The 27418-nt window shown below is 35.2% G+C and overlaps 2 protein-coding genes across 4 annotated transcripts in view; one reads left to right on the forward strand and one right to left on the reverse strand.

Moving 5' to 3' along the window:
• LOC149805590 (aarF domain-containing protein kinase 1-like) overlaps nucleotides 1–10163 on the reverse strand; it is a 53135-nt gene extending 42972 nt beyond the window's left edge. The window contains exons 1-2 of one of the 3 annotated variants that reach the window (XM_089950226.1): nucleotides 9903–10163; nucleotides 860–895 (exon numbers count right to left, since the gene is read on the reverse strand). The gene's annotated coding sequence lies outside the window, so the exon portion shown is untranslated. Of the gene's footprint in view, nucleotides 1–859; nucleotides 896–4829; nucleotides 5314–9628 lie in introns of those variants that run through there. The other 2 variants (XM_089950228.1, XM_089950227.1) reach the window with 2 other exon arrangements.
• Nucleotides 10164–10278: 115 nt separating this feature from the next.
• LOC149805591 (SNW domain-containing protein 1-like) overlaps nucleotides 10279–27418 on the forward strand; it is a 30312-nt gene continuing 13172 nt past the window's right edge. Inside the window, exons 1-9 of the mRNA XM_089950225.1 lie at nucleotides 10279–10404; nucleotides 14940–15012; nucleotides 17263–17337; nucleotides 17886–18047; nucleotides 19929–20128; nucleotides 23448–23552; nucleotides 24053–24122; nucleotides 24646–24711; nucleotides 25758–25874. Of these exons, the coding sequence (XP_089806351.1) occupies nucleotides 10385–10404; nucleotides 14940–15012; nucleotides 17263–17337; nucleotides 17886–18047; nucleotides 19929–20128; nucleotides 23448–23552; nucleotides 24053–24122; nucleotides 24646–24711; nucleotides 25758–25874 (888 nt within the window). The 5' untranslated portion in view covers nucleotides 10279–10384. The remainder of the gene's footprint in view (nucleotides 10405–14939; nucleotides 15013–17262; nucleotides 17338–17885; nucleotides 18048–19928; nucleotides 20129–23447; nucleotides 23553–24052; nucleotides 24123–24645; nucleotides 24712–25757; nucleotides 25875–27418) is intronic.

Genomic DNA, 27418 nt, shown 5'->3' on the forward strand with positions numbered 1-27418 from the left:
ACAAATGTACGGTCTGCTGGGGAAAAAAATGTCGGGTAACCAGAACTATAGGCCTACATAATTTTACAGTTTACCATTTCACTAAGCAGGTTTAATTAGTACTGTAAAAACACAAACCTATGTAAGTTATCTCACAAACTTTATATAAGGTCACTTTGACCTATTTACTATAGTCTCAAAAAATTATATCCAGAGATAAAAAAGGATAATTATTATTGCGTAGTCTCTTGGGTATAACTTAAGTCATCTAAGATATTTAAAAATGAGATGCACAGGCAGAGCTTTAATCTTTGGTCAATATAGCTTGAATTGGAGCTGAAGTAAAGAAGCAAACATTTTAATTAGAACATTTTTGTGTATGCATATATTTGGACTGAACATTGCTATTCAGATATTCATTCATGTGTTTATCTAGTAAGTTTTGCATCATGTTGAAAAAGAAATCTGACATCAAATTTAAAATCCACAATGTTAAATTAGTTTACAACAGAACAACTTTAAACCTGCTAAATCACCTTAAATTCAAACACCCCTTCTCCCAAACCAGAATGTCCTATTTCTGAACAGTCACATTTTTCACCATGATATTGCCATCTCTAATGAATGTCATTTAGGTAATCTTGAAAAGATAATTTGTTATATGGCAAGTTGATAAAGAATATGTTTTACAATAGGGGTCATATCAAAGTCAATAAACCATTTATGGATTGATCTATGTATCCGTATTTAATTTAAATCAATTGGCCACATGTTCATAAAATTTTCATTGTTAACAGATAACTTTTGAGATGAAAACATTTCTTTTGATAGTCTTAGCATTTAACAGGACAATTAATTGATTGTTCATACCATTACTTACGATTCATCTTCAGTACTATTGGTGTCCTGCTAGTTCCTGTCAATAAAACAAATGTCATTTTATTTATGTAAAATTAGTTTTCAATATATTTTCAATACCTTACCAATAATTTTTTTTACTACTATCTCTAGAAGAAACTAATGCACAAATCATTTTATCAAGTACAGATTACCTTATAGGTTGGAGCACAGGGCCACACCCAACCAAACCAGTTCTTGTCAGGTACCTGGTACTGTAACATATTTATATGAGTTCATTTCCTGTTACAAAAAATGTATGCTAATATCTTCATAGTAATAATCATTTCATATGCACTGTTATCTAGAAAAGACAGACACTTTTATAATTGCTAATTTTCCCATGCAGGTGGATCGCAAAATATCCATGAAAATAAATGCAATTGCTTTGCACAATTTATTGCTAATTTAATTCTTCAATGAATCTGTATTTTTCTTTCGCAGTTCATAATATATGTCCATGTAATAAGATAACAGTAACTGATTATTTTCCCTTCTTGTCTTCTGCGTGAGCACCTACCTTGCTGCACAAATTAAATGTGTCGTACCACTTGAACATGTAAAGTAATGATGTTACTTATTGCTCTTCCAAATTACTATGATCTGGAATAATGGACTGGGCAACACAATAATGAATACAAAAGTAAAAATCTATGCCTTTTCAGAACCAGTACAAAAGCTGTTTATTGACTACAACTGTTAGGATGCCAGCACAGGAACATTTTTGATAGTACTAAATTTAAAGATAAAACGTGGAAAATAATGCCTGAATAACACTGGACAACAAATTTTTACAAAAGTCATGTTACTGAAATAAAATTAGTCAATTCTTATCAATTTTTATGTGCTGAACACGAATATGACAGTCAAATTGCAAAATTGGCTCTAGTTTTTTTGTAATCTGCAAGAAATTAATGTTTACATAACGAAATGCATTCCAATAGTAAAAGGTCAACTGTAATAGCCTACCTATAAAAAATCAAGTCATTGACTACATCTTAGATTTCTTCGCCTGTCTCTTGTACAGCTGTTTGGGAGCATCTCTGAGGAGTGTCCAGCAGTAGTCAGCCAGCATTGTAGTGGACCATTTTCCCTGGTATCTTTGTTCCATTGTTGCGATATCTTGATGAAAACGTTCGCCGTGTTCATCACTAACAATACCACAGTTGCTAGGAAAGAAATCCAAATCGGAATGAAGGAAGTGAATCTTTAGAGACATATTGCAGCCAAGTTTCTTATACTTCATCAACATGTCTTCTACTAGTTCCTTATAGTTTTCTGCCCTAACATTTCCGAGGAAGTTTGTAGAAACTAGGCGAAAAGCATTCCATGCTTGTTTCGCGTCACCTTGCAGCAAGTTGTTGAACCGGTCATCTTTGAAAAGCTCTCGAATCTGAGGACCCACAAAAACTCCCTCTTTAATCTTTGCTTCGCTGAGTCGAGGGAATTTTTCATGCAGGTATCGGAATGCTGGCAAAGTCCGGTCAATGGCTTTCACGAAGTTCTTCATCAAACCTAGTTTGATGTGAAGGGGTGGTAGCAAGATTTTCTGAGCCTCAACCAGAGCTGGGTGTTGGATATTCTTCTCTCCAATGGCTACATTCTGCCTGTGAGTCCATTCCTTCCTCATGTAGTGCATTTCCCTTGCTCGGCTATCCCACTCGCATAAGAAACACATGTATTTTGTATATCCTTGCTGCAGTCCCATTAAAAGGGCAACTACCTTCAAATCACCACAGAGGTGCCAGCTGTACTTGTTATACTCAATGGAATTCAGTAGCTGCCTTAAGTTATCGTATGTCTCTTTCATGTGGACAGCATACGCTACTGGAATAGATGGAAGAATGTTTCCATTGTGCAAAAGCACAGCCTTGAGACTCAGTTTCGAAGAGTCCACAAATAGTCTCCATTCTTGTGGGTCATGAGTGATTTTTAAAGCATTCATGAGGCCCTCAATATCGGAACAGAATATCAGATTACTTTCCTTTCTGAAGAAAGGCTCCAATTGCTGGTGGCGCTTTCGATATGCAGTAATTGTGACATCTTCTTCTAGAAGATTCCATTGTTGGAGTCTTGATCCTAGCAATTCTGCCTTGTTCTTTGATAAGTCCAAATCACGAATCAGGTCATTTAGTTCTTCCTGTGTTATTCTGTGTGGGGTTGATGATGCACCACAGTGAAAATCTGGATCACTGCATGCTGATGGACCAGGAGAAGAACAGGTCGACTCACCTTTGTCTTCGTCAGATGAATCAAGAGAATATTCTGCTGGAGGTTCTGGAATAGGAAGTCCCTCACCATGTGGAACTGGTCTCAATGCAGACGGAATGTTTGGGTAGACTATTCTCGACTTCTTTCGCTTCATTATTCCGCCGGAAAGAGGAGGAACCAAGCAGAAGTAACAGTCATTTAGGTGGTTGCTTGGCTCTCTCCACACCATTGGGACTGCAAACGGCATTGATGACCTTTTGCAATTCAACCACTGTGAAAGCTGTGTTGTACATGTAGCACAGCATATATGCGGAGCCCAAGGCTTGTCTTGGTCACCAACCTTACATCCGAAGTAAAGATGATATGCCTTCTTCACTTGAGAATTGATACTTTTCTTCTGGTTGGCAAATGTCACTTCCCCACAAATATAGCAAAAATTGTCCGCGGTATTAACACACTTTCGAGGCATTACTGTTCTTTATTGTACGTAAATGGATAAAATAATAAGTTTTATGTAACAGTAGCTTGAACTGTCTCGCACAACGTCTAAAATATTTTAAATGCTGAACCTATCTGATTGGACTTTATATAGTACACTGCTTACGTCAGCTTCAGCAGCCGCCTGGCATTAGTATAATAGGCCTACACATGTATAGTACACTGCTGACGTCAACTTACTTCAGCAGCCGCATGGCATTAGTATTGCATTGCATCAGAAAATGATGCAATCAACTGTGGATGATGTGAGCATGATGGTATTATGCAATGTTACATCATTATTCCGGATGTTGCTGCAGTCCTACTGGAGAAATTTACACAGTGAAACATAGAAAATGAGGTATATGAATATCTTCAAAACGAGAGCCAATACAAATTTTTCACGGTTATATTCGTGTTCGGCACACCAAAATACTACAGATTAGGGCCTTTTCAAGTCAGTAATGATTTCACTGTTGACCAGTGTAATCTGACTTTTGGTTTGAAGCCATCAAAAGTTATTAAAGACCCTTAAAATATAATTCCATGAGATTTAGATAACTGTGCCTACAACCTTTTTAATGCAACTTGACTGGGAATGGGCTAAAAAAAACCCCACAAAGTAGATAAAGAAAAAAAGAATGGATTTTTCTAGACATAACAATTAACACATATTTCATCTCTTTAATGGGACACCAATTGAGCCGAATATAGTTTTACAAGCTGGACCATGAACTTGGTCATTTTCGCACTGCATGCTCACATGATCAGGATCTCACAGCGTACATTGTCCTTGATGTTAAGATATCAAATAGACTCAGCCTACATTGTCCTTGATGTTAAAATATCAAATAGACACAGCCTACACTGTCCTTGATGTTAAGATATCAAACAGACACAGCCTACATTGTCCTTGATGTTAAGATATCAAATAGACACAAGACATAAGCAGCCTGTCAGAACAGAAAACCTGTGCATTCAGTGGTCAACAACCTAGGATCTGAAATGCTGATATATGCATGGAAAGAATCATCACCCCAAGGTAAGAATAAGTCTTAACTATTGCACAGTTTACAAAACTGGGAACTGACTAATGTGTGGAAAGGTGTGGAATACACAGGTGTTCTGTTCTGATGGGGATTAAATGCTAAAACGGTGAGGGTTCAAAAGGATTTAATGCTATGGATCAACAGAAGAGGAATTATACATACCAAATGCATACAAAGGTCGAAATAAATGTATTAATTAGTAGCCCAATAATTCACCTGAATAACATAGCTGACGCTCCAGTACAAGTCGTGTCTTATACAGTTGTTCTCCAACACTAGTCATGTCACTAACATAGTCAGAAGAAAAAGATGGAGAGCATCTTGTTAATCTACTGTAGTCTGAGTATAGCAATGGTCTGAAATAAGGCCAGAGGTCTCAAAAATGCTTAATCAGGCATATTCTGACAATTTATTTTATCTGGAATGCACAAAATCACTTATGCAGGAGTTCTCTGTATGCATGTAGTAGGTGGGCAACAAATTTGAAGACTTGCCAGTCCTGCTTCAGTCACCCATTAAGTGGAAAAAAATATTGATCAATTAGCTCTGCTGATATTTACAATGACATAATTTAGTGGCTGAAATACTGATGTACAATTTGTCATTGCAAGGGTACATCAAAGAACATGATGCATTAGCTGGGTGGCAAGTTCAAAGACTCTGACTGCTGGGTGGGAAAATGTGCTGATATTTACATGACTGAATTCAGATGTGGAAAGACCCCAAGATGTACATGTGGTCACTTATAACAGAACATCAAATAAACAACTTTGGCTTTCATTATTGTGCTCATTTCCGAGTATAGCTGAATAAGCACTGCATGTGACCTCGGAATCAGGACATGTTGAGACTTAAACAAAATGCCATCCACAAATTTGGATAAGTATTTTGGGGTTAAATGGCAAACTGATAAAGACTGATGAGATTCAGAAGAGAGCTAATGACTGATAGTTTGATATAAAAAAAACAGCCAAGTGTGCAATGTCTAGCTTAGTGTTTGTAAAAAGACCTTTCCTTTCATTGACAAAATTAAGTCTCACTCTGATGAACAAACAAAAGCTATATGTCAGTGTTATAAAGAATGTAGAAATTAAACTCAGTGGCAAACAATAGTGCTTTTAATATGCAAATTTTTTTGGGACAGGACTGCACTTTTTGCTAGGTGGGACTCCTATTTTTACCAAAATGGGAGTCCTGGACTAAGTTATAAAAGGTATATGGGAAATTCACCCCATGGAGAACTCGCCCTGGGAGAACTCGACTCAACATATCTGGAGAAGTTGCCCTAGAGTGGTTGGAGATGTCACCCCAAATGGTTGGATAAATCACTCCAAAACTTGTCACCTAGAAAACCTATTTAATATTAATCTTTTAAATAAATAAGTTATTCAAAAGATAGAAATGTGTACCTTAGAACAATAACGTTAGCAACAAAGATTTCGCCATACGGTGGTTACCGCATTATTTGATCGCATTTTAAATTGTTCAAATCCCTAAATGATATTATAGTTCATCGTGATTAACATTCACAGTGAAATTCAAGCATACCACCCCACAAACGTCGTTTTCCATTGCAAGTGTTTACTTAAGCCCTGTATATGTCAAACCATTATTACAGATCATTGTGGAATTGCTGTTTGCTGTTGTTAATGCTGCTTAGTACTGTCACCATTGTCAGGTGATATAGCAGACTCGTTTGTCTGAAAGTTACCATACACAAGAAGATACAGTCATCTGTATGGTGTCCAAGATGGTAAAAATGTCATGCAGCCCAGATTGTTGCATCATATAACAGATTATTTTATAGTTTCCTAATTTCCCTCACAAGTTTTGTCTCCATCCATCAAAAGCAGACTGTTCACTGTAACTATTTATTTTCAAAGAATGCCATTACTTTCAATGGAATTTAATTTTTGCCTCTTATTTTAGTAATATCTAAATTATATCAGCAAGTACCCTTTTTAATAGTTACAAACCTGGGTTAGAATAACTGAAAAATATCTTGATTATCTGATGGCTTCACTCTGTCTGTTCTAGATTATATGCTGCACCTGTATCCTAATTCTATTTTATTATGTTTGTCATTCCAATGTAATGATGCAAATGTCATCATAGCAAAGTGTATTCCTTTGAGATCATTTGGTAAATTTCTGCATATATGCAGTGATAACAAAATCACTGTCAAATTTGCTGAGATTATTAATTTCTTTGGACACCTATTGAAACAACAGGAACACTTGTTTAAAAATTAATATTGATGGTATCAAGGGTTCATTTACGGAAGTGTTTAGAAGTGATTCAATTGCATCCAAAAAGCACGAGTCATCATTGTTTGTAACTCTGATATAAACATTTTTGTTCTTAACCCATTTTGACAAAATCTATGTTAGTCCTGTGTGCAACTTATTTAAATTCATTGATGTTCAAATAAATGTAATTAATTTTATCAAATGTATGATTAAGTAGTTTTTGAGTAAGTAGAGGGTTCAGATTGTCAAATAGATAGTTGAATATCTTTTCCTTGATTGAATATGTTCAGCGTGTATCCGAATACATTTTCCCCCATTAGACGATCCAATGCTTGGTATTGAATATGGAAAGTATTGCTGTTGTTTTTCATCAGTGCTCATCTCTGACAGTTATACGGCAAAATTGTCTCAGTATTGGTAGCAAAAAGTGTTTGTTTTGAAATCCTAACCTTAGTTTGTTGTTTAACTCTGATATTTATATTCTAAAATTATATTAACATGGGTACTGGAACAATCCTCAATCTTTTTACTCTTGTTTCTCCATCTTTGAAAAGTAAGAAATTATCTACCAATTGAAATAACATTAAAGACATGTTTACCCTTTGTCAATCATTGTTTCCAACATCAATTTATTATGCATTTTTGATTTTGTGTAACTGCATCGGATGAATATGCATTTTTTTCTTTCCACACTTATAGACTATTTTTCACTGGTTGTATAATAAACCCAACCTTCCCATTCTGCATTCATCTTTTTGTGTAATGTCAAAAATAGAAAAATAAATCACTGATAATTGAAAGTCTGTGTATCCATATAAACTCATTAGATTTCTTAAAACAACACATACAGGACCACCACAAGAAATATTTTTAAACAAACGTTACTGTTAACTTTCTTGATTGATATATCTATTATACTAACATTATTCATTAATGTGGCAATTACTCTAGGACCAGGCTGATTTGGTACAAACTAATGACTGATTAGGCCCTGATTTCTGTCTGATTCGGCCCAACTTCCAAGCTGATTCAGACCATGTGAAATATTATTCAGTTTAGTCCAGGATTTATATGTGACATTTAAATTTGTTTTTAAAGATGATCTTCTCGTTATGTCCCAAGTACGTCAAGCAGTTCAAATATGCATTTAAGGTAACAAAATCCCGTTAGTACGTGTGATCATGGTGCTGTTATATATAATAAAATAATGTAATTGTGTTTATTTTGCATCAGCAATTTAGTAGTGAAATATTTTTAAACTTCTCGTTCAACTTTAAATAGTTTGTGAGAAATAATAAAATTATGAACACTGACAAAAACAAGAAATAAACTAAATGATGTGCATAGTAGAAGTGAGCTTTCAGAAACCATCTGAATTCTGTGCATTAGCGATAATGTTGAACTCAGAAGCGACCGCATTTACTGATTACACTTCAATGATGCATTTTATCGATTTCAAGTAACATTCGTCAATGGTAAGCAAATCTCCATGAAAATGCAGATTAAACTGTTCAAGAGAGACGATACTATAACCGTTTGACTTATTGATGGTCATCACCATTTCAGTTGATTTCGTGTTATATTGGTCTATGCCATAAAGTCATCTCTGGATGACTTTGGTTATTAGGTTGGAATCCTTTCAAATATAAACCATGCTTACACCCACTCTATTTTTTCATTATAAAATGCATCTATAATCTGACTAAACCAACCCGTTTGTTTCTAACTCATACCGATTTCAATAACGGAAACCTTTACTGTGACAAAAAGTGCAAGCATCTTAGTCAGTTCATCATTGATTTATAATTTCTAACGTGACAGTGAGTAGAGTGGATCTAACACTGTCATCATCTGTGCTTTTCATGCTTGACGGAAGTTTTAAATATAATAGATGGACATGCTCGAGATCCATTTCCAGTTCCTGGACAAGTATTTTTTCAGCAAAGAGGTGTGTACACAACTACAGATTTACATATATAAGCCATCTGCTTTCGATATTTACAATACATTGATAAGTCATCTGCTTCTGATATTTACAATGTCGAATCAAGCAAAGGAAAAGAATGACAGCAACAAATTTTCCTTTCACATTTCACATAGATTTAACAAGCGGTTTAATTTCTATATTCATGTGTGCAAAGGGATATATTTACAAAATCTTAACGTTATGTAATTTACTGAATTATCCGGCAGTTACCAAACAATGAACTACATCATTATGTTGTCTGATGGAAATAAACTAGCCCACAGTGTGTAAAATATGGCGCCATGTTATTATGGAAATTTTGTTAAGCATGAAAGGTGCAGGTGATGCCAGTATCTGTGCCCTTCTGGTCACAGTCAGGTTAGAAATTATAAATCACTGATTCAGTTGACTTAGTTCTGTGCACTTTTTATCACATTAAATGTTTTCGTTACTGAAATCGGCAGGGAGGTACAAACAAACGGGGATGTATAGTCAGAGTATAATGATCGGAAGAGCAGAGCAAAAATGGGATGGTCAGTACCAATTGAGTCGATTTCGTGTTATATTGGTTCATGCCATAAAGTCATCTCTGGATGACTTTGATTATTAGGTTGGAATCCTTTCAAATATAAAACTGCAGACGTCTCATCATGCTTAAACCCGTTCTATTTTTCATAATAAAATGTATCTGACGATTTGAAGAGCAGAGCAAAAAGGGGCAGAAAACATTTTTCGTTAATTACAGAAGCGGATTTGATCAAATGGAAAAGAAAAACAACAATAAATAAAGCCATAACAACCATGTGACGAGATCTCTGAATATATATGATCCTTGGGGCAACTTCTCCATGTGCAGTGGGGCGACTTCGACCACCATGGGGCGACTTCTCTTGACACCTGTGATGAATTCTCCCAGAATGACTTCTCTACAATTCGTTTTAAAATCCTAATGTGACATCTGTAAGGCCCCGAGAAAGGTCACCCAGAGAGATACCATGCTGACTTCTGCTGCTGTTTATTCCAAGTAATCTAATTTGGTGAAAGAATTTGTATTCAGTGTAAAACTGCACTTACATAACAATTTAGACCCTGAAGGAATAATGCAAAACTCAAGGAAAAAATTCGTCTGCTCTAAACCAGTTATCGTTTCCGTCCCCCAATACTATTCTGAAAAGAAGATAACCTAAAAATAAATTTGTCTGTAGAATATTAGGTTCGGTCCGGTTCTACATGTGTATCATTATAATTTAATCGAATAAGCGTGATTAGTTTAAGCCTTCGTCCTCATTTAGTTTGGACTTTACATACCAGCCGAACATGTTACTTAACTGGTTTTCAAATATATCCGTTTGCAGTATAGAATACTGGCTTGGTTCTTTGTAGCAGTCTATGCAGACCCCACAAAAAAGACAATAGCTGGTAATATTTAATAATATGTATGTCATTTTTATAGTTTCTTTACAGGGACAATTATTAGTTTTCGAAATCAAAATCCATTAGTGTCTCGTGGGAATCACGTTCATACGTCATTTGAACGCGAATACCTATTGACCAAGATGGCGATGAAGCTGTCGGAGTAAGTACAATCTTAATGCCGCCTTTTCCTCATTGTTTGTGATCCACGATTTTTTATTTGATTGTTGTGTTCACATTTTTTACGCATATTTAAAGTCAAAATCATCAATGGCCATAATTAAAATAATGTTGGTAGAATACAAGACATTCATTTAAGTTTTTGTATACATCCTAATTTTCGATACTGTTCAGTATGGTTTTTCAGTCTTTGACATCTTTCGGTACTTTTTCTCTGACATTTGCAATCCAATTTTAAATATTTGTGCAGTCACGTTTCCACCCCAACATTACTGTCCATATAAAACAAACGGGTTACGAAAGGCCAGAGTTAACTAGGACCCTAGACCTACAATGTAAGACATAGCACCTGTTGTTTTTGTTTTAGTGCTATGTCTTACCATCCAAATAACGGCCTTGTATAACTTGTTCCGACGTCGTTGACAGTGGAATGAGTAATCAAAGTTTCAGGAACATTTCACACAATTGGCAGCCTATATCAACACTCTTCCACTAATTTATGTGTAATTAATATACTTACTGTGCTGTCTTTATCCTGGCGGAATGAAAATATGATACTAGCGAATGGACGCATTTTCACGTTCCGTAGACATACAGTTGAATTTGTGCCAATGCGACAGTAGTCAAGGTATACTGAAGGAAGTTCAAGTAGGTTCATGTTGGGGATATTGGAATTGATTAATAGTGCAAATATTTAACAACATGTCACTAAAACAAAGGAATTTGTTCATAGTTGCAGAAATCAGAGCTGGCTATGTCCAAAACATGTTAAAGCTCTTAAAATAATCTATATAAATGTACCATTGATCACATACAAAGATGTCCTCATACCATAGTAGTCAAGTATTCAAACCATAATGCTTACTGATCCTAAGGGGAAGCATCTTGAGCTTCACAACTACTAACACAGTGAATGTGTCATAGATTATAGTACAAGTCACACAGGTCATGTAGTGTTGACAATGACAGTTGTTGTTTTGTGATTGAAATATCCCAAGTTTTTGAAAAAAGAAACTCTTTTTGATCAATAATTACAGTAAAAAAACTGATTTAATACATGTTTTCAGAGGGAGGCATGTGTCAACATTTTAGAGTAATGTTTCTGAGTACAGTAGTCCCCCTCTTGAACGGCCCCCTGACCAGTGGCCACCCGCTCATTATGGCCAGAATCCGTTGGCACCGATGAGTTTATGTTCAAAAGTACCCCTCGCGAAAGGCCACCCGGCTAACACGGCCAGCATATTAGTGCAAAATTATACAATTTACCCCTCACAAGCGGCCGCATTTTATTTGAATATGTATCCAGAACCAGTATTTTATTCATAACGTGTGTTAAGTAATCCGATTTCTGTTTCCCAATGTCAGGTTTTCATTACTGAAAGAAGTGTTGAGTAAAGTACATTTGCCACTAAGGTTAATATTATATCATTTACGCCTCACGAGAAGCCAAATTTATTCCATAAAAACCGAGAAAGACTCAAATTTTAATCCATACAAAAAGGGTACATACATGTAATCCAATTAGCCTTACTGCTGTGTTATCATAACATGTCCCATTTACTCAACGATAATTGTTAAAATTACAATTATTCAACAGTAGTAACAGCTGAGAAGTGGCAGTATCGACGTACAATACCCAAGTCAGCAGGAAAATGGTTTGGTAGCCTTTATGGCTTCCCTTAGTAGGATGTTGAGCTTGTTCACTTTGATAATCAGTGGCTATTACTACTGACAATAATTGTCAAAATTACGAATCCTAGCGGCCGCGAGGTCAAATCTGCATGATGTTAATGGTACATATCGAAGCCGTTTTGGCTTCTCTCAATTAGTTTCAAGAAATGTATAAAAACATTAGGGTACCAGACTGCGACTAACAAATCACGTGACAAGATCACTTCCTTTAAAAACACGGCAATTTGTTTAGATGCATATAAAATTGTTTTATCAGTATTGTAGTTGGCAACATGAATAACTTACTGCAAAAAGATCAACATGTCATCGAGGGAAATAAAAATTCTCAGTTTAGAGGAGAACGTGAAAGTAATTCAACTGACGGGGGGTGGGTCGTCAAGGATCCTTGCAGAAAAACTAACGTCGGGAAGACTCAGATAAACAATATCGTGAAAGATAATGAAATAATTCTGCAGAAGTGGAAAGGTGAAATGGACGGAGAAAAGAAGATTGTTTGAGCCAGGAAACGTTTGTATCCTGATTTGAATGACAAGAAAAAGCAAAAGATTTGTCAGTTGAATTGGGATATGACGACTTTACCGCGAGTAACGGATGGTTGCACAGATTTCAAGTGCGACACAATATCATGTGTTCTGTCCTTAGTGGCGAATCAGCTGATGTTAATAATGAAGTTGTCAAAGATTGGAACAAAAAACTAAACGATATATGCAGGGGATGACAGCAATGATATTTTTAACGTGACGTGACGATACTGGTTTGTTTTTTTAGACTGTTACCAAAAAAGTGACAGATGATGTGAACTGTAACATAATTATAAAGACAGTTTTAAAACCATATCAGTGGTTATTCAAAATGATGACAGAGTTTGTTTTACATTTATTTCACATCATGCATGTGATTTTTTTAATTAAAATATTAAATATTTAAAATAAAAATGTACTTTTTACTTTTTTTCATATGTATTTACTATTCGCATTTGTCATCCCCCTCTAGAAAGGCCACCCGCATTATAAGGCCACTTCCCTGCTGCATTAGGGGTGGCCTTATAAGAGGGGGACTACTGTAATATTTTTGACGATCTTTGAAAGGTTGGTATTTTGAATATAAACAGTATATTTTATTTTCCTGTGATGATTAATATAGAATATATATATATAGATATATATATATAATCATGTTCTACAAAAAACCTCATGATTATTTAATGAGTGGCAAAAATTCCACAATATATTGATTTTGGTATCATGCAATGAAACAAATTTGGTATTACTATAGGAAAAGGATATTTTATTTTTGTTATATACCAGACTTGCTCTAGAATTGAAGCTTAGAAGATGAACCTCACTCATTAGCACAATACACCACCCTCCTTTACTTAAATTCATCTCACTTTCATAGGCTGGTCATATAAATATCAATGACTTAATTGAGCAGTAGGATTGGTATTACCTAATCTGTCACAGTAAATTACATTATTGAACTAATTAATCATATCTGACAACAAATCTGAATCTGATTCAGTTATGCATCACATTGGGTTTATCATTGATGTCAATGAAGTAAAGAAAATTACTTAAAAGAGATGCCATTTGATTGAGTCAAAGCAAACAACTTCATTAGAAAAGAATTTTATGGATAGTTATTCGCATTTTGATTATAAGATGGGCATTAAACCATTTAACAGCTTCTCCTTCCCCCATATTCTTATTGCCAATGACTAGCCATGTTGACATCTTAAATTTTTAGCAGCCCCTTAGTAATTTGTGTCACTTATAATACAGTCATTGTTTTTGGATCCATTTATATACAAGTTATCTGGGGAGAGGTATACATTTGTCATTGTTGTTCATAGCATACACATAATTTTAACTTAAAATATGTTGCAAAATTAAATCACTCCCTACCTGTTCTCAGTCTAGAAATGGAAAAAGCAGGCCTCAGTCACATGCACCATGTTGAAAAGTAGTAGTCATTTAGAAAAACACAATTTGTGTCTTTTTTATTTGAGAAAGTTAAACACTTACCATTGTTGCTGGTACTAGTTTCATGGATTTATTAATTCAGACTACTGTAAATATTTACATTTCCAGTACTACATGTATAATCTTTGAATCTCTAATATTAGAGTCATACGAAGGCTTGTTTTTCTACAATTTCCTGGTCAAATTAAGTAACCATGTCCACTATTCAGGTGATGGTGATTTTAGTTGACAAAGAAATTATAGCAAATCTTGCTGCTATAGTCTCTCACAGCAGTGACTGATTCAAAGTATATCATGCTTGAAGTCTGATTATTTATTGCAGATGATAAAACTATCCATGATCCAAGCACCGATGGCCATTTTTTGGTATACCTGTCATGATCCTGAGATTTTAATTCCTTGTACTAAGTAACCACTCCTCCTGAATTTATTTTTGACATTTGAGTTTACATTTTCCTCCCTGTGCACTAGTTTGGAAATAAATAGAGAAGTGTTTGGTTGAAGATTTAATACTTTTCATGTTTACATTTTCTGATGGTAATCATGTACTCTTGATTGGTGCCTAGGCTAATCAAAATCAGTAAGATATTTCTGCTTGCCAGTGAAATTGATCATCTTTTGCTTCTTTGGCAATGAGTGTACTCGGTTTTTTTAATGTAGGCTCAGTGGGGGGATATTTGTTTTTTGGCTCATGTTCAGCTTAGAATGTCTAATACATGTACCAAGAATGCCTTACATTTGTTAACATTGTATGCATGATAATATTTGTTTTTTACATTATATTGATTTATGAGACACAACATGAACACTTCATTTTATCTACCCATTTTTTGGATGTTTTCAGTATCTTGCCAGCTCCAACACAGAGAATATTTGACAGAGATGAAGAGGAACAAGCTCTTCATCTACAAACACAGGTTTGTTTATTTTTTGTTTGGCCTTTATTTGAAGGTTGACCTGTTAAATGTATCACACATTAGATCTAAAGTTTAAGCCACAAATGCACCCATTTTAGTCCCAGCTTACATTGCTAAAAGCAGTTCTTAGCTTTTAATATAATGTATGTAAAACATGTTGAAACATGTTGCATCATGCATTCCCTTAATTTTGTAGAATAGATAGTGCTATTTTTGTGAGAGAACATTGCATTTTGTGCTATGTGAGCTTTCTCAGAATCACCATATAGTTTTATAGCCCCTAGGATCCAAAATCCATCCATATGACAATGAAAAATATTTTGAAATCATGCAGAAGTTTCAGCAATTTTTATTTGTTCCCAAAATGATGTGCCTCAGCCATTTCCAGGTACCCAGGAAAAACTCTGTTAGTATCTACCCTAGTAAATCAATTCATTTCACATGGTGTTTTTGGATAATAGTGCTTTTATTCTGGATTCAGGGTAGTAACATCATCTTCATTGGGATTAGATTATGTGCAGCTTATATACTAGTACAATCAACACTGCAGAATGTGGTATAAATTGCCTAGGTGTTATCAGTAGCCATTTATGTCATGAACAAAGTGATTTTAATTAATAAAGTTGGTTATTTTGACACTGAATTTATAGATCTATCATCAGGCACCAGCTGAGGAGTGATATTTGTACTTTGAAATGGGATGTTGTGCCTGTTAAGGTGACTTCCTTCTTCGTGTAAACAGCAATCACTCAGGACAGTTTGTAGCAGCTGCTGGTCAATGACACACATAGATGCTTCACAATGAACATCAGATATCAGGGCCTCCCTTAGAAATATTTTTCTTTGCATTGTGAAATTTGGCCAAATTAAACAATTTGGAGCCACTTTTCAAGCAAAAGAGCCATTTTCTGATATGATGCAGAGGGACGGAAATATTATATTGGCCCCATTTTTATTCTATATAAACGTGACAAAAAACAGCTTTTACATATTTTTATTACATTTCATAATATTAATAAATATAACAATACCATTATAGACACATGAAGTTCAATGTATTGCATGTGAAAATCAAGAATGAACAAGAATTTCTCTTTATAACTGATAATACAAAATACTGCTTAGTCTTTATTAACAATATCACTGACACTTCATCAATATCTGTCTCATTTTTTCCCAGACCATTTTTTAAAATGCCTTCTTGAAACCAAACTTAACACTTGGCCCAAAATAGAAACTCTCATTAAATTTTTCAGTGTAGATATACCCATAACATTTAATCAGTTTGTTTTGATCAAATTCTGTCATCTGACCCCCCCCCCCCCAAGTCAGCAGTAGAAATAGGGGTAAAAAGTAACCTGGTGGCTGCCTCAGATGAAGCTGGATATATATAAATCTGTTTTTCAGAGCTAGATTAGCAGTATTCTTCGTGCTGGATACATACTTGTTTTATAAAGTTAACTTTTAATTTTTCATTGAGATAAGCTTCTCAGGTCCATTACAGTTGGCGACTGGCATCCTTATAGTGGTATCATTTGTTACTCAGTTCCGATCACAAAAATGTGTTATCAGAGTAAATAATCCAGAAAAAAACCAGCCAGTCCCAAGTGTGTCTCACACAGTTTGCAATAAACATAAATTAACAACACGTGCAAATGACAGAATCTTTTTGCCAATCTGTTGAGCAATAGAGTATATCCCCCAGTCATTTATTATTTCCTACTAATCCCATTTAATTCTTCTCAAAACTGACTGACAGCTTGCAGTTACCTGCAATCATGTTTGAACAATGTCTTATTTATCATTTACTGACATGGTCCATTGACTGCTCCAGATAGTGAAAACAGGTATTAAGTGGTCAAAGTCACTTATATCAGTGAAAATTTAAAAATTTACATTCTAAAAATTTGTCCCCAGCTGCTTCCTACAATCAGTAAAAAAAAATAGATCCACTTGCAAAACGGATCAGTGTTAAGTTCTTATTGTTGTTTCTTGTGGTACACAAAACAAATGGTATAATTATTTTTATTTTCTTAGTGGCCAGTCAGTTAGATAAAAGGAAAAATAATTAGTAATGATCCAGATACGCTTAAATTTTTTTTTTTTAAATTTTCTGAAAAAATATTATTAGTATGTTAAACAGCTGATGAATATTTTCATGCAGATCAGAAAATTGTGTAAATTACAAGCAAAGTGCGATTTGCTCAGATGATCCAGTTTACACTATGAATGTTGTAACTTTTCTTTCAGGTTGTCCCGGTAGTAAGCAAAAGGACAGCACCACCTTATGGCCATAGAAAGGGCTGGGTTCCCAGGTCTCAAGAGGTAGGTTGACAAGTGTTTGCTGTCTGATAAATGTTTCAAGAAGTTTTAGGGGATTCTTTATAAAATAAGTTTAAATACTTTTGTAAAGAGTTTTCACCCAGGCCAGACATAAGATTTTATTGAAAATTGTTTTTTTCCCCATGAATAAGTTAAATATTTGCACATTTACAGTAAGTGCAGCATACCATTTTCAGGTTTTAGTTAGGTTTTCTTTTTAGCATTCATTATTGTTATTTGGCTAGAAAAAATGTTTCCCATTGCACTGGTTTTAAAATTAGGTGGCAGGTCATTTTTTGTTTTGTTTTTTTTAAACATTATATATATTTAATGTGACTTTTTGTGATTTAAAAAAAAACAACATTTTTACCATGGGGGAAAATGTCCAAAGGTTGCCACTGAGAAACCAGGATGGTCGGCCGACCGGAAACACACATTTTTTTGCCTTATGACCTAACAACTATCATTTAAGTTTTTCTCCTGAGTTGCATAATCTCCATGCTCCTTCCCTTTAATGAAAACCAGACTTTGATTATATTGTAACCTTTCAGGATTTTGGAGATGGTGGGGCTTTTCCAGAAATTCCTGTTGTACAGTATCCGCTTGGCATGGGACAAAAGAAGTCTACATCCAATGCCTTGGCAGTACAGTTAGATGCTCAGGGAAAGATCAAGTACGATGCTATTGCTAGATATGGACATGGCAAAGATAAGGTGAGTGTGTGCAGAAGAACATTTCCATATGGGAAGCATGGCAGGTTTGAATAATCATGAATATATTTAGTCACCTGCTGGAAATGTTAACTGAATGAATCCCCTCCAGAATACTGCTTTCAGGAAAATCTTTGCTTTTCTAAAACAATTTTAAAGTGGTAGGCAAGTGTCCACACTCAAGATAATTAATCAAAATGGTGTGATTTTGTTTGCACGTGTCTCTGATTATTGTGTTATTGAGGCCAGTATAAAGTTTAATAATCCTGTTCATAGACAGTGCTGTGCAGGGTTCATGTTGGACTAAAATGTTAGGGCAAAGTGATTGGTCCTGCAGGCATGAATGGGGAAGTTTGGTGGGAAAGTTGGGACAAATGAGTGTATAGAGGTTACAATTTTGGATGCTCAAAACTGTTTATCTTCTTACATTTTTTTAAAGCACTACTACATATTAAAAGAACTGTTTTTCTAAACATTTGATAAAAGTAATATAAAGGAAAACATAAGTTCATTGAATTTTATGATTATTTTAATAAAGTTGGATTCATCATTTGTTGCATGACTTTTTTGCAAATGAAGATAACCCTAAAATAGGTTACTATCAAAAATGGGTTATAAGCCTCAACTTCCAACTCTTGCAGAATGAAATATGAAAGAAATTCATTTACTTTTGCTAGAAATCAATCTTTAAATCTGAACAGAATAGTAATTTACTTGTAATTAAGTTCCAGATATACAGCAATTCGTTCACTTAAAGCTTCATGACAGAATTTTTGGCAGGAATCTCCTAAATTAAATTGTAATTGCTGATATAATAATCAGTTAATTGTCACAAAAATAAAAAGAAGAAACAAAAAAACACAGTAATAGAAATTAGTTTGAATCCTGCAATCGCACATCATAAAAAAGACCATTCTGTTACTTTCTGGAGTACTGACCATGCTATAACTTTAAGTGTTATTTTTCCCACTGCAATCACACATGCTATAACTCTTATGGTTATTTTGCCCACTGCAATCACATCCTAGGAAAGACCATGCTTTAATTATATTTTTTTTGCTACTAAGGAATAACATGTTTTCAGTATAATTTAGCCCTATTTTATGATGGGGTGGCCGAGTGGTCTAAAGTGCTCTCCTATACGAATCACTGCCATCTCACCTGTCTGTGTGGTTTTGAGTCTCGGATTCGGCCAATGTGGGTATGAGAGAAAACTTAACAGTAGCTTTTTGTGGGTTGGTGGTTCTTTACGGGGTTCTTCCTCCACAATTAATACTGGCCGCCATGTATATAGCCTATCATGTGCTGAATAATGGCGTTAAACCCAACAACAACTATTTTACGATAGAATTTCTCAACACCACATACACTTTGGGGGAACTTGAGGCATTTTTTGCTGCAAAAGTTTGCCTCACAGAATTCTGACATGAACTTGTGTGATTAGTGTACTAGAAAAAGGCTGCACTATGGAATTTTCTGCTGCAGATATGGCTCCAATTCATCTTTAGTCATAACCCATTATTAACTAAGGTAATACCTGTAATAATTCCCATCACTGTGTTAAATGTAAGGTTTCAAAATATATATAAGTTTTTGATTCATTGCAGAATGATGCATTATAGTATGTTTCTTTGTTAAGAAATTTAGCCCCTTAGATTATACAACATATGATACACTAGCAGACATCAAGAACTTTAGACCCCAAATCTTCAGATGACAGATTTTATAAACAGCTCCTGAATTTTCTGTTGTCAGATGAGTTGTTTCTGTTGAAATGAATCATCCGTTGCAGATTTTGATCATCTTTTTGTGATTTGGGTGGTCACTAGCACCAGCATAGATTGAGTCATACAGCCTTGATGCAGTAATAATCATATTTTTCAGGTGGTCCACTCCAAGTTTCAGGATTTAGTTCCCAAGCAGTATGATGAAGATGATGCAGAACTGCAGAGACCAGATGAGGAGGCAATCATGGATGCAACAGAGAAGACCAGACAGGCCTTAGAAAAACTGGTGTCCAACAAAATCTCAGCTGCTATGCCAGTAAAGGCTGCAGACAAGCAGGCCCCAGTTCAGTACATTAGGTACATCTTCAGATGATCTAACTTTGTACATGATTGTTCTGTACACAGTAATACATATCCTAACAGATACCTGTAATTGAACAATCCTGTGATTTCCATACTACCTTGAATTGTTGCTAATACCATTTTTGAGTCAGCAAACAGCTGTTTATAAATCAGTAGATGCCTCAGTTGTCTGCAGTGAAATTTGTGCAGTTCTCAGTTTGGAAGTTGCAAGGGTTGCATGAGTTTAATTTAATATTAGCTGTATTATCAAGGGATTTTTATATTTGCATTATGATAATGTTTTTCATTGTATGAAAGAAAATTATGATGTCACCATCCTATGTCACAGACAGATTACTATGGGCTCTTTCGCAGTGGGTTTATTTGAAAGTCATTTGAAACAGTGTTTAAAGAAATCATACCTGCTAAGACAAGTAAATCGGCTTAGGTATGTAGCTACTACTTAAGTTTCTTTGGTGTACTGCATCATTTTTGAAAATTACTGCTTATGGCAAAATTATGGACAACTTTCATTTAAAGACTGCAATCTTAAACAACACTCAATTTGAGGAAAGCTTTTCCTCATATTTTGATATAAGCAGTTTTTAGTGCACCAGAAGACACCAAAATAATAGCACGAAGATGATTTTGCTATTTTATTTAGCTTTGCCTGGTTGCCCCAATTTCCGTTGGGAGCCCCCCCAACCTTATGTTGTGATTTGGTTGAATTTTTAAAGTGCCTTTTGCAGGGGTGTATAATGTTTTACCAGAATGGCCCTGTGTCTCATTTTTAGGTCTTTCCACCTTTTTTGTTAAAGGAAAACTGACACGAAAGTGAAGGTTTCATTTTGATTAATAATTCATTGTAGTAAAACGAAACAGGTTGTTAATCTCAATTATCCTGAAGCATACTTAATTTTGGGCTTCATTAACAAGACTTTACTTTTCCTATCAATATTCTTAATGAAACAGCTGACTTGAGGTACAAGTTACATTTATGTCATGCAGGTGGATTGATCACATTTAAACAATCATTTCGTGTTTCATTAGCATAGCTGCCAACCCTCACGAATTTGGTGTGAATTTCACGACTTTTTCAGCGATTCATTGATTCACGCCGTAAGCCAAAAATTCACGAATTTTCCAATCCTCAATTATTTTAAATCTTTAATAAAATAACCGATTTCCTGTGAAGCGCTAGTCCTGATATTCGCAGTTGCCGAAACGGTCCGGTACTGCTGGTCACGATATTAGTAGATCTACAGCTGATTAGTACAGTTTACCCGGTAGCAAGCATTTTAGCCTATTTTAATCTATATATATAAGAGTAGTTTTACAAATGCTTTTGAGAGAAACTGGGGCCTAACCGGAATTTTGCTCCGCGCATGCGTCAAAACACTGATTTGAGTTACCGTTCAGCATCACATGTAAGATCTTGAAAATGTCTTCACCACCAAGGAAACAGAAATGTATTACTCAAAAAGTGAAGTTTAATTCGGAATATATCAAAAATTGGCTGTGCATTCTGCTTTTAAACATTGATATTCATTCATGCTTTTTGCACTCAGTGTGCCATCGCAGAGACGATGTGAGGAAGAATGTCAGTTGCAAAAAACACACAGAAGTTGGGAAAATTAAGAATTCGCAGATTTCAGCTCTGAATATTTTAAGCCATTGGCGGAAGACCTGCAGGCTACCAACGCTGAAGCATTATTTGTGAGTTTTTTTTGTCGAACACAATCTACCTTTAATCAGCTGGAGACCATGCTAAACATTTGTTCTGACAAATGTTCCCGGACTTGAAAATCGCTTCCACATTTTCCCGTGGAAAAACCAAAAATGCTGCAGCTCCTGTGCATTCCTCACAGCAACAGTGACAGGGAAAGAGTATTTTCTTTAGTGAGGAAAAACAAGACAGACTTTATGGCTTCCTTAGCTGCAGAAAATTTGTCAGCAATTTTAGTCCCCAAGATCAACCAGCAGGCAAGAAGTCGGAACTGTTTAGAAAACAAATTTACGATCAAGCAGTTGAAGAAGTTCAAGTCTGCCACAGTATCATGTCTTGATAAATAAATATTTCTGCATCTATGTAGTGTTTTATTTTTATTTTGCGAACTTGATATAGTGTAGTATTGACGGTCGGAGTGGATGGAGTTATTGTCCTGGTATTTTTCATGAATTCATGTCCAAATTCATGACTTTTTATCCCTATTTTCACAAATTGTGAGCCTGGAAGGTTGGCAGCTATGCATTAGTCATGTAAATGTTTCAGATTTAAAAAAAACAAATACTAAACAGCTTCAGAAACCTTATAATTCTTTGTTAAAAATTCTCCAAAATATTCATCTCCAATGAAAAATACCCAATGATAGGAATTGGGACTGCCAATTTTTTGTTGTTGTAATCAGTCCTACAGCAGTGGGAATATCAAGGTTTTGCACTGTGGTTGATGTTATTCATAATTATTTTAAATAACTTGAACTCATTCAGCCCCAATCCTGCCTGTAGGCATGATGAGGCTGTACCCTACTTCCAAGCTCTGCAGCATCAAGGTCGTTTAAGATACACTAAAGTAGGTGGTATTACAAAAAAGCAGACAGATATAGATCTTCAATGATACCAAGTAATCTGGACATTCTAGTTGCACTACAAAATACATGGAAAACCCTAATTTTTTGGACCCGTTTTTTTTTCTCACCCAAAATTCACTTGTCGGAATCCGATTTTGTGTATGGATTTTAGACCTTTTGGCCTCAGATCTAAGGCAGACTGGTCTGAACTGCACACAGACAGGTGAACCTTTGCAGAAAAAACTAGGATAAGGTGGGCATTTGGAATAAAGAGTGGTCTCCATACGAAAATGATGGGTCCATTGAGCAAAAAAAAAAAATGAAAGAAAAAAAGAACTCCAACTTTTACCCTTCTGCTCATGCGCAAGCAAAATAACCAGTGGAAAACTATGTTTCTAATACAACTAGGCATTAGTCTCATGGAAGATCTGTTGAAAGTCGATGTATTAGGATGTATTCAGAAATAGCCCCCCAAAATGTCTTTCCTACTTGCATTTCAGGCGGAAACGACAAAAACCTCCAGTTAATAGAAATTTTATCACACTGATTCCATAACATGCTTGTGATTTTTAGATGAAAATATTTTTAAGATTTAAAAAATAGTTTTGGCTTTCATACATTATATGTAATTATTATTTGCATCTGGATGATCACCCTTAAGATTGACCACTCCTTTTATTAGATCACTTTCTGCTGCAGACAGGGTGTCAATGTATGTAAACTTAATCCACTGAGAGAAAATAAAAATTTTGCTTTATTTTAAGGTACACTCCATCCCAACAGGGACTGGCATTTAATTCAGGAGCCAAACAAAGAATCATCAGAATGGTGGAAGCACAGAAAGATCCTATGGAACCACCAAAGTTTAAGTGAGTTTTCCACTGCAGTTGGGGATATGAAGAGAGCAGCTGTATTGGGTTGATCCATAAATTGAATCTTTTAGCTTTGGGAAATTTTCTTCATTGTTTAGAGCAAAGTTTCGTAAGCATTCGATCTTCTGTTAAAGATGTCAAAATTGTATGAAAGTTCAAATTTAGTTTAACAATTTAAAGTATTTCAGTGAAATTGCCAGCATGTTCATTCTTAATAGGTTTATTCCCTTAAAGAATTTAATGTCATGGGAATTGTGATTTTTTTATAATTAATATAAGTTTGGCTTGTTTGACATGACTTATTTTAAATTTCATGGCTTTTACATTTTAAAGAGATGAAATCATAATGGTTTGTTTAGTGTAGACATTTATGATTTTCAGTCTGAAATGTGAGATATGTAATTTGTTGAATCGTAAGTGACATGAAAAAGATGTGACATTATCTTGGAATGTGATAAGAATCATTTTCTGTATGTATTGAACATTATTTATACCAGGGTCAACAAGAAAATTCCCCGAGGCCCACCATCACCACCAGCACCTGTCATGCATTCTCCAAACAGGAAGGTACTATCCTTTTGATGTTGCACTGGATAGCTAACAATCCCATCTGCAACCTATTTGCACCTTTCAATCATTATCCAATTACATCGTGTGGACTTATTTAGATCAACAGTTGAATCAAATTCCTGTTCCATTTGTTACCAGTACATGAAATTTTAAAATTGTTAATAGGCATTGGCCATATTTCCTAGGTGCTTTAATGATTTTTTTGTCAGACACTTTAGTGTATATTTTCACTCAGTATTTAGCATACAGCTATTAAATATTAATCCTAGCCATTAAATAAGCATGTTTTCATTTTGTTTTTGGAGAGGTAGCTTTAGAACTATGATACATGTAAAGGCAATGGTGATGATGATGACAATGATGATCATGACAGAGATAACAGTAATTACAACAATAATAATAACAGTTATTATTATTTCAGCATCAAAATGTAATCATTCTCTTTGGTACTAAAATATTTGGCACATATTCTCTTGGCTAATCTGACATTTCTGAAATAATAATATTATTTTTCACACAGGTTACAGTGAAAGAACAGCAGGAATGGAAGATCCCTCCTTGCATATCAAATTGGAAGAATGCAAAGGTAATTCGGTGTTTCATTATTGCATTATTGCTTTATTGTTATGTACAGGATTTGTATGAAGCAGAGGTATTTTGGAGGCAGTTAAAGGGCTTTAATATATTTATTAACATTTAGTTTTTAAGTCTTCCTGTGAAGGTCATTTAACAACTTGTTTATTGGAAGAATAAAATAATGTTTTTTCAGGACAAAACAAAGTATATACAAGATGTTTCATGATAGTACCAAAATAATTGGTTATTACAGTAATTACAAAATTCAGTTGACTATGGTTTGTGTCTGGGATTTTAAGAAAGTTTTGTGTCTAAAAAAGTTGAATATAGTATATATACTGCATACTTTTTTGCACATTTTGTTTTCAGTACCTGAAAATATTCTTGTTCAGTTAATAGTACCAGGAACACACCCTACATTAACACAGTGCTGAAACTGTCCACAAGAGAGGGAAACCAGTATGATGTAGTATAAAAATTATGACAATAGAGGGTATATAACTTACACCAGAGACTCTTACCTCATCATAAGCTGTTTATTATGTGCTCAGTATATAATATGGAAGACATGGCTGTCACTTTATGTGTGTACCTGTGTGTCCGTAAGCATTTCTGTTTCTGGAGCATAACTCTCAAACTATTCAAGTTATTTCAGTGAAACTTGGTACACATGTCAAGCAGGTTGCATGGATGTGCCATTTCATATACGGAGAATTTTTTGCATTCCATATTTCTTGTTGTTGCAGTGGAAACGAAGTGTAGCATTAGTGCTAGACCATGAGGTGCTACCATAATCAGTATAAGAGTAGGACCATTGAGTACTTTTAGAATAAGACTTGATATAAGCTAGGAACCAGGGTTGGAATATGTCATCTCAAGATGACTTTTGTTCTTCATTGTTGTCATTTTTACACTTTTTGATACTGTGAATTCCATACTGCATTGGCCTTCCTTCTGTCATTGACATTTTAGGTGTTTTATCATGGAAGAAGTGAAGAATGGGTGACAAATTATTTGATTTTAATGGTATTAATAACCAGCTTCATTATTTTCCAGGGTTACACAATACCACTTGACAAGCGGTTGGCTGCAGATGGTCGAGGTCTCCAGGGTGTTCACATTAATGAAAACTTTGCCAAACTGGCTGAAGCTCTTTACATTGCAGACAGAAAAGTAAGTTGTGATATTTTCATAGTGAAAGTGAATTGTTAAGTAGACAATAGATTTGTTTTTGTTTTGATTATTTGTTTATTGCTCCTCTGTTGCTATAAGCTACAGGCTCAAGAGAATTCTTGGCTAGCCCAACAATTAAAAAAAATCTTCATTTTTATACACCCTCCATACAGCAGAGTATATTATGTTACAATGTCCTTCAGTATGTCTTCCCATGCATATGTTCTCCTTTAAGCAGTTGTGTTTCCCTGCAACAATTTGAATTCTCTACCAGCTACAATTAACAGAGTTTGTGGATGGCTTGTGTTGGGGGTAAAGAAGAAGCCTGTTAATTTGTGGTCCAAAGATAAACAGGCAGGGTCACTGATTGAAAGAATGAAAATTGTTTGCATTGCTGTATCTTTTCCTGGTACTAGCCCCAAGTCCAAAGAGATTATTTAATTCCCCAATTAGTAATACATTAATATATGATCTCACTCAGCTCTAACAATCAGAACGTTGTCCTTTGTTTCCTTTGATTTTTGTGCAGTTCTCACATGCCTCTTCAGTGCTTAGTGTTTTTGTCAGCTAAATCATTTGGCATCTCTACTGTTGTATCCATTTTTGTGTTGCAACTTGTCCTAACTTTTTAGTACCTTACAGGTAAAATGGAGCTTATTCAATTTGTTTCCCCCATCAGTAAACAGTGTTAGGGTAAGTATTAAGTATCCATTTCTTAGTTGGGCTCCTTGTTTATTTTGTTGTATTTTCTTTCAGCATTCCATATGCCTTGAAGTTAGTTTGATGTGGTCATAAAAATACTGCATGGAGAGTTGTCCTTTTTGTTCTCATTGGCTGACAAAGTATGGGACTTTGTAGAAAGTCAGTGTGCCTAAATGACCAGGATGAAGGACCTGCTACTTCCCCCTAATGACTGGAACACTCATTCTGTTCATATGAGGGTTCACCTGCATTTTCCAGTTTTATGCAGGTTGCCACTTCTGAAAGGGTGGAACCCATGGCTTAGCATGGTATGGAAATAGCCTACTTTTGCAGGTGTAAGATCATTGACACATAGAAGGAATGGATCCTCCCACATGCATAAAAATAAACTTCTCCATGGAGTGAGAAAATACTGGTTGACACATTTTAGTCCAAAGAATAACCAGTCATGTCAAGGAGGAGGATATATGGACCTTAAATAGGCAGTAATATATGTTTACTGCCTCCTTCTTTAGATCTGTGTCCAAAACCACTGAGATCTTAGATGTTAGGATCCTCACCAGTTTGGAGAGGCTGTCCAACACGCACAAAAATTGACCTTTCTCTTATTCCCTTACTCTGCATGAGGCGAGCTAACTCAGAATAAGTGTTGAAGATATGGCCAGGCAGCAGAAGTGGTGGTTTGTCCCATTGGAACAGCTCTCTCTCTTTAAGTCTCTCCAGTGCCAGACCAGGGGCATTGGCAGTGAATACCTTCAACTAGAGATGGGATCAACTGTATGCCTATGCCTTCCCACTTTTCAGAATAATCCCAAACTCCTTCTCGAAGTCAGAACCAAGTC

The sequence above is a fragment of the Sinohyriopsis cumingii genome, chromosome 2 (genome assembly GCF_028554795.1).
Source record: "Sinohyriopsis cumingii isolate HCF-2022 chromosome 2, ASM2855479v2, whole genome shotgun sequence".
NCBI lineage: Eukaryota > Metazoa > Mollusca > Bivalvia > Unionida > Unionidae > Sinohyriopsis > Sinohyriopsis cumingii.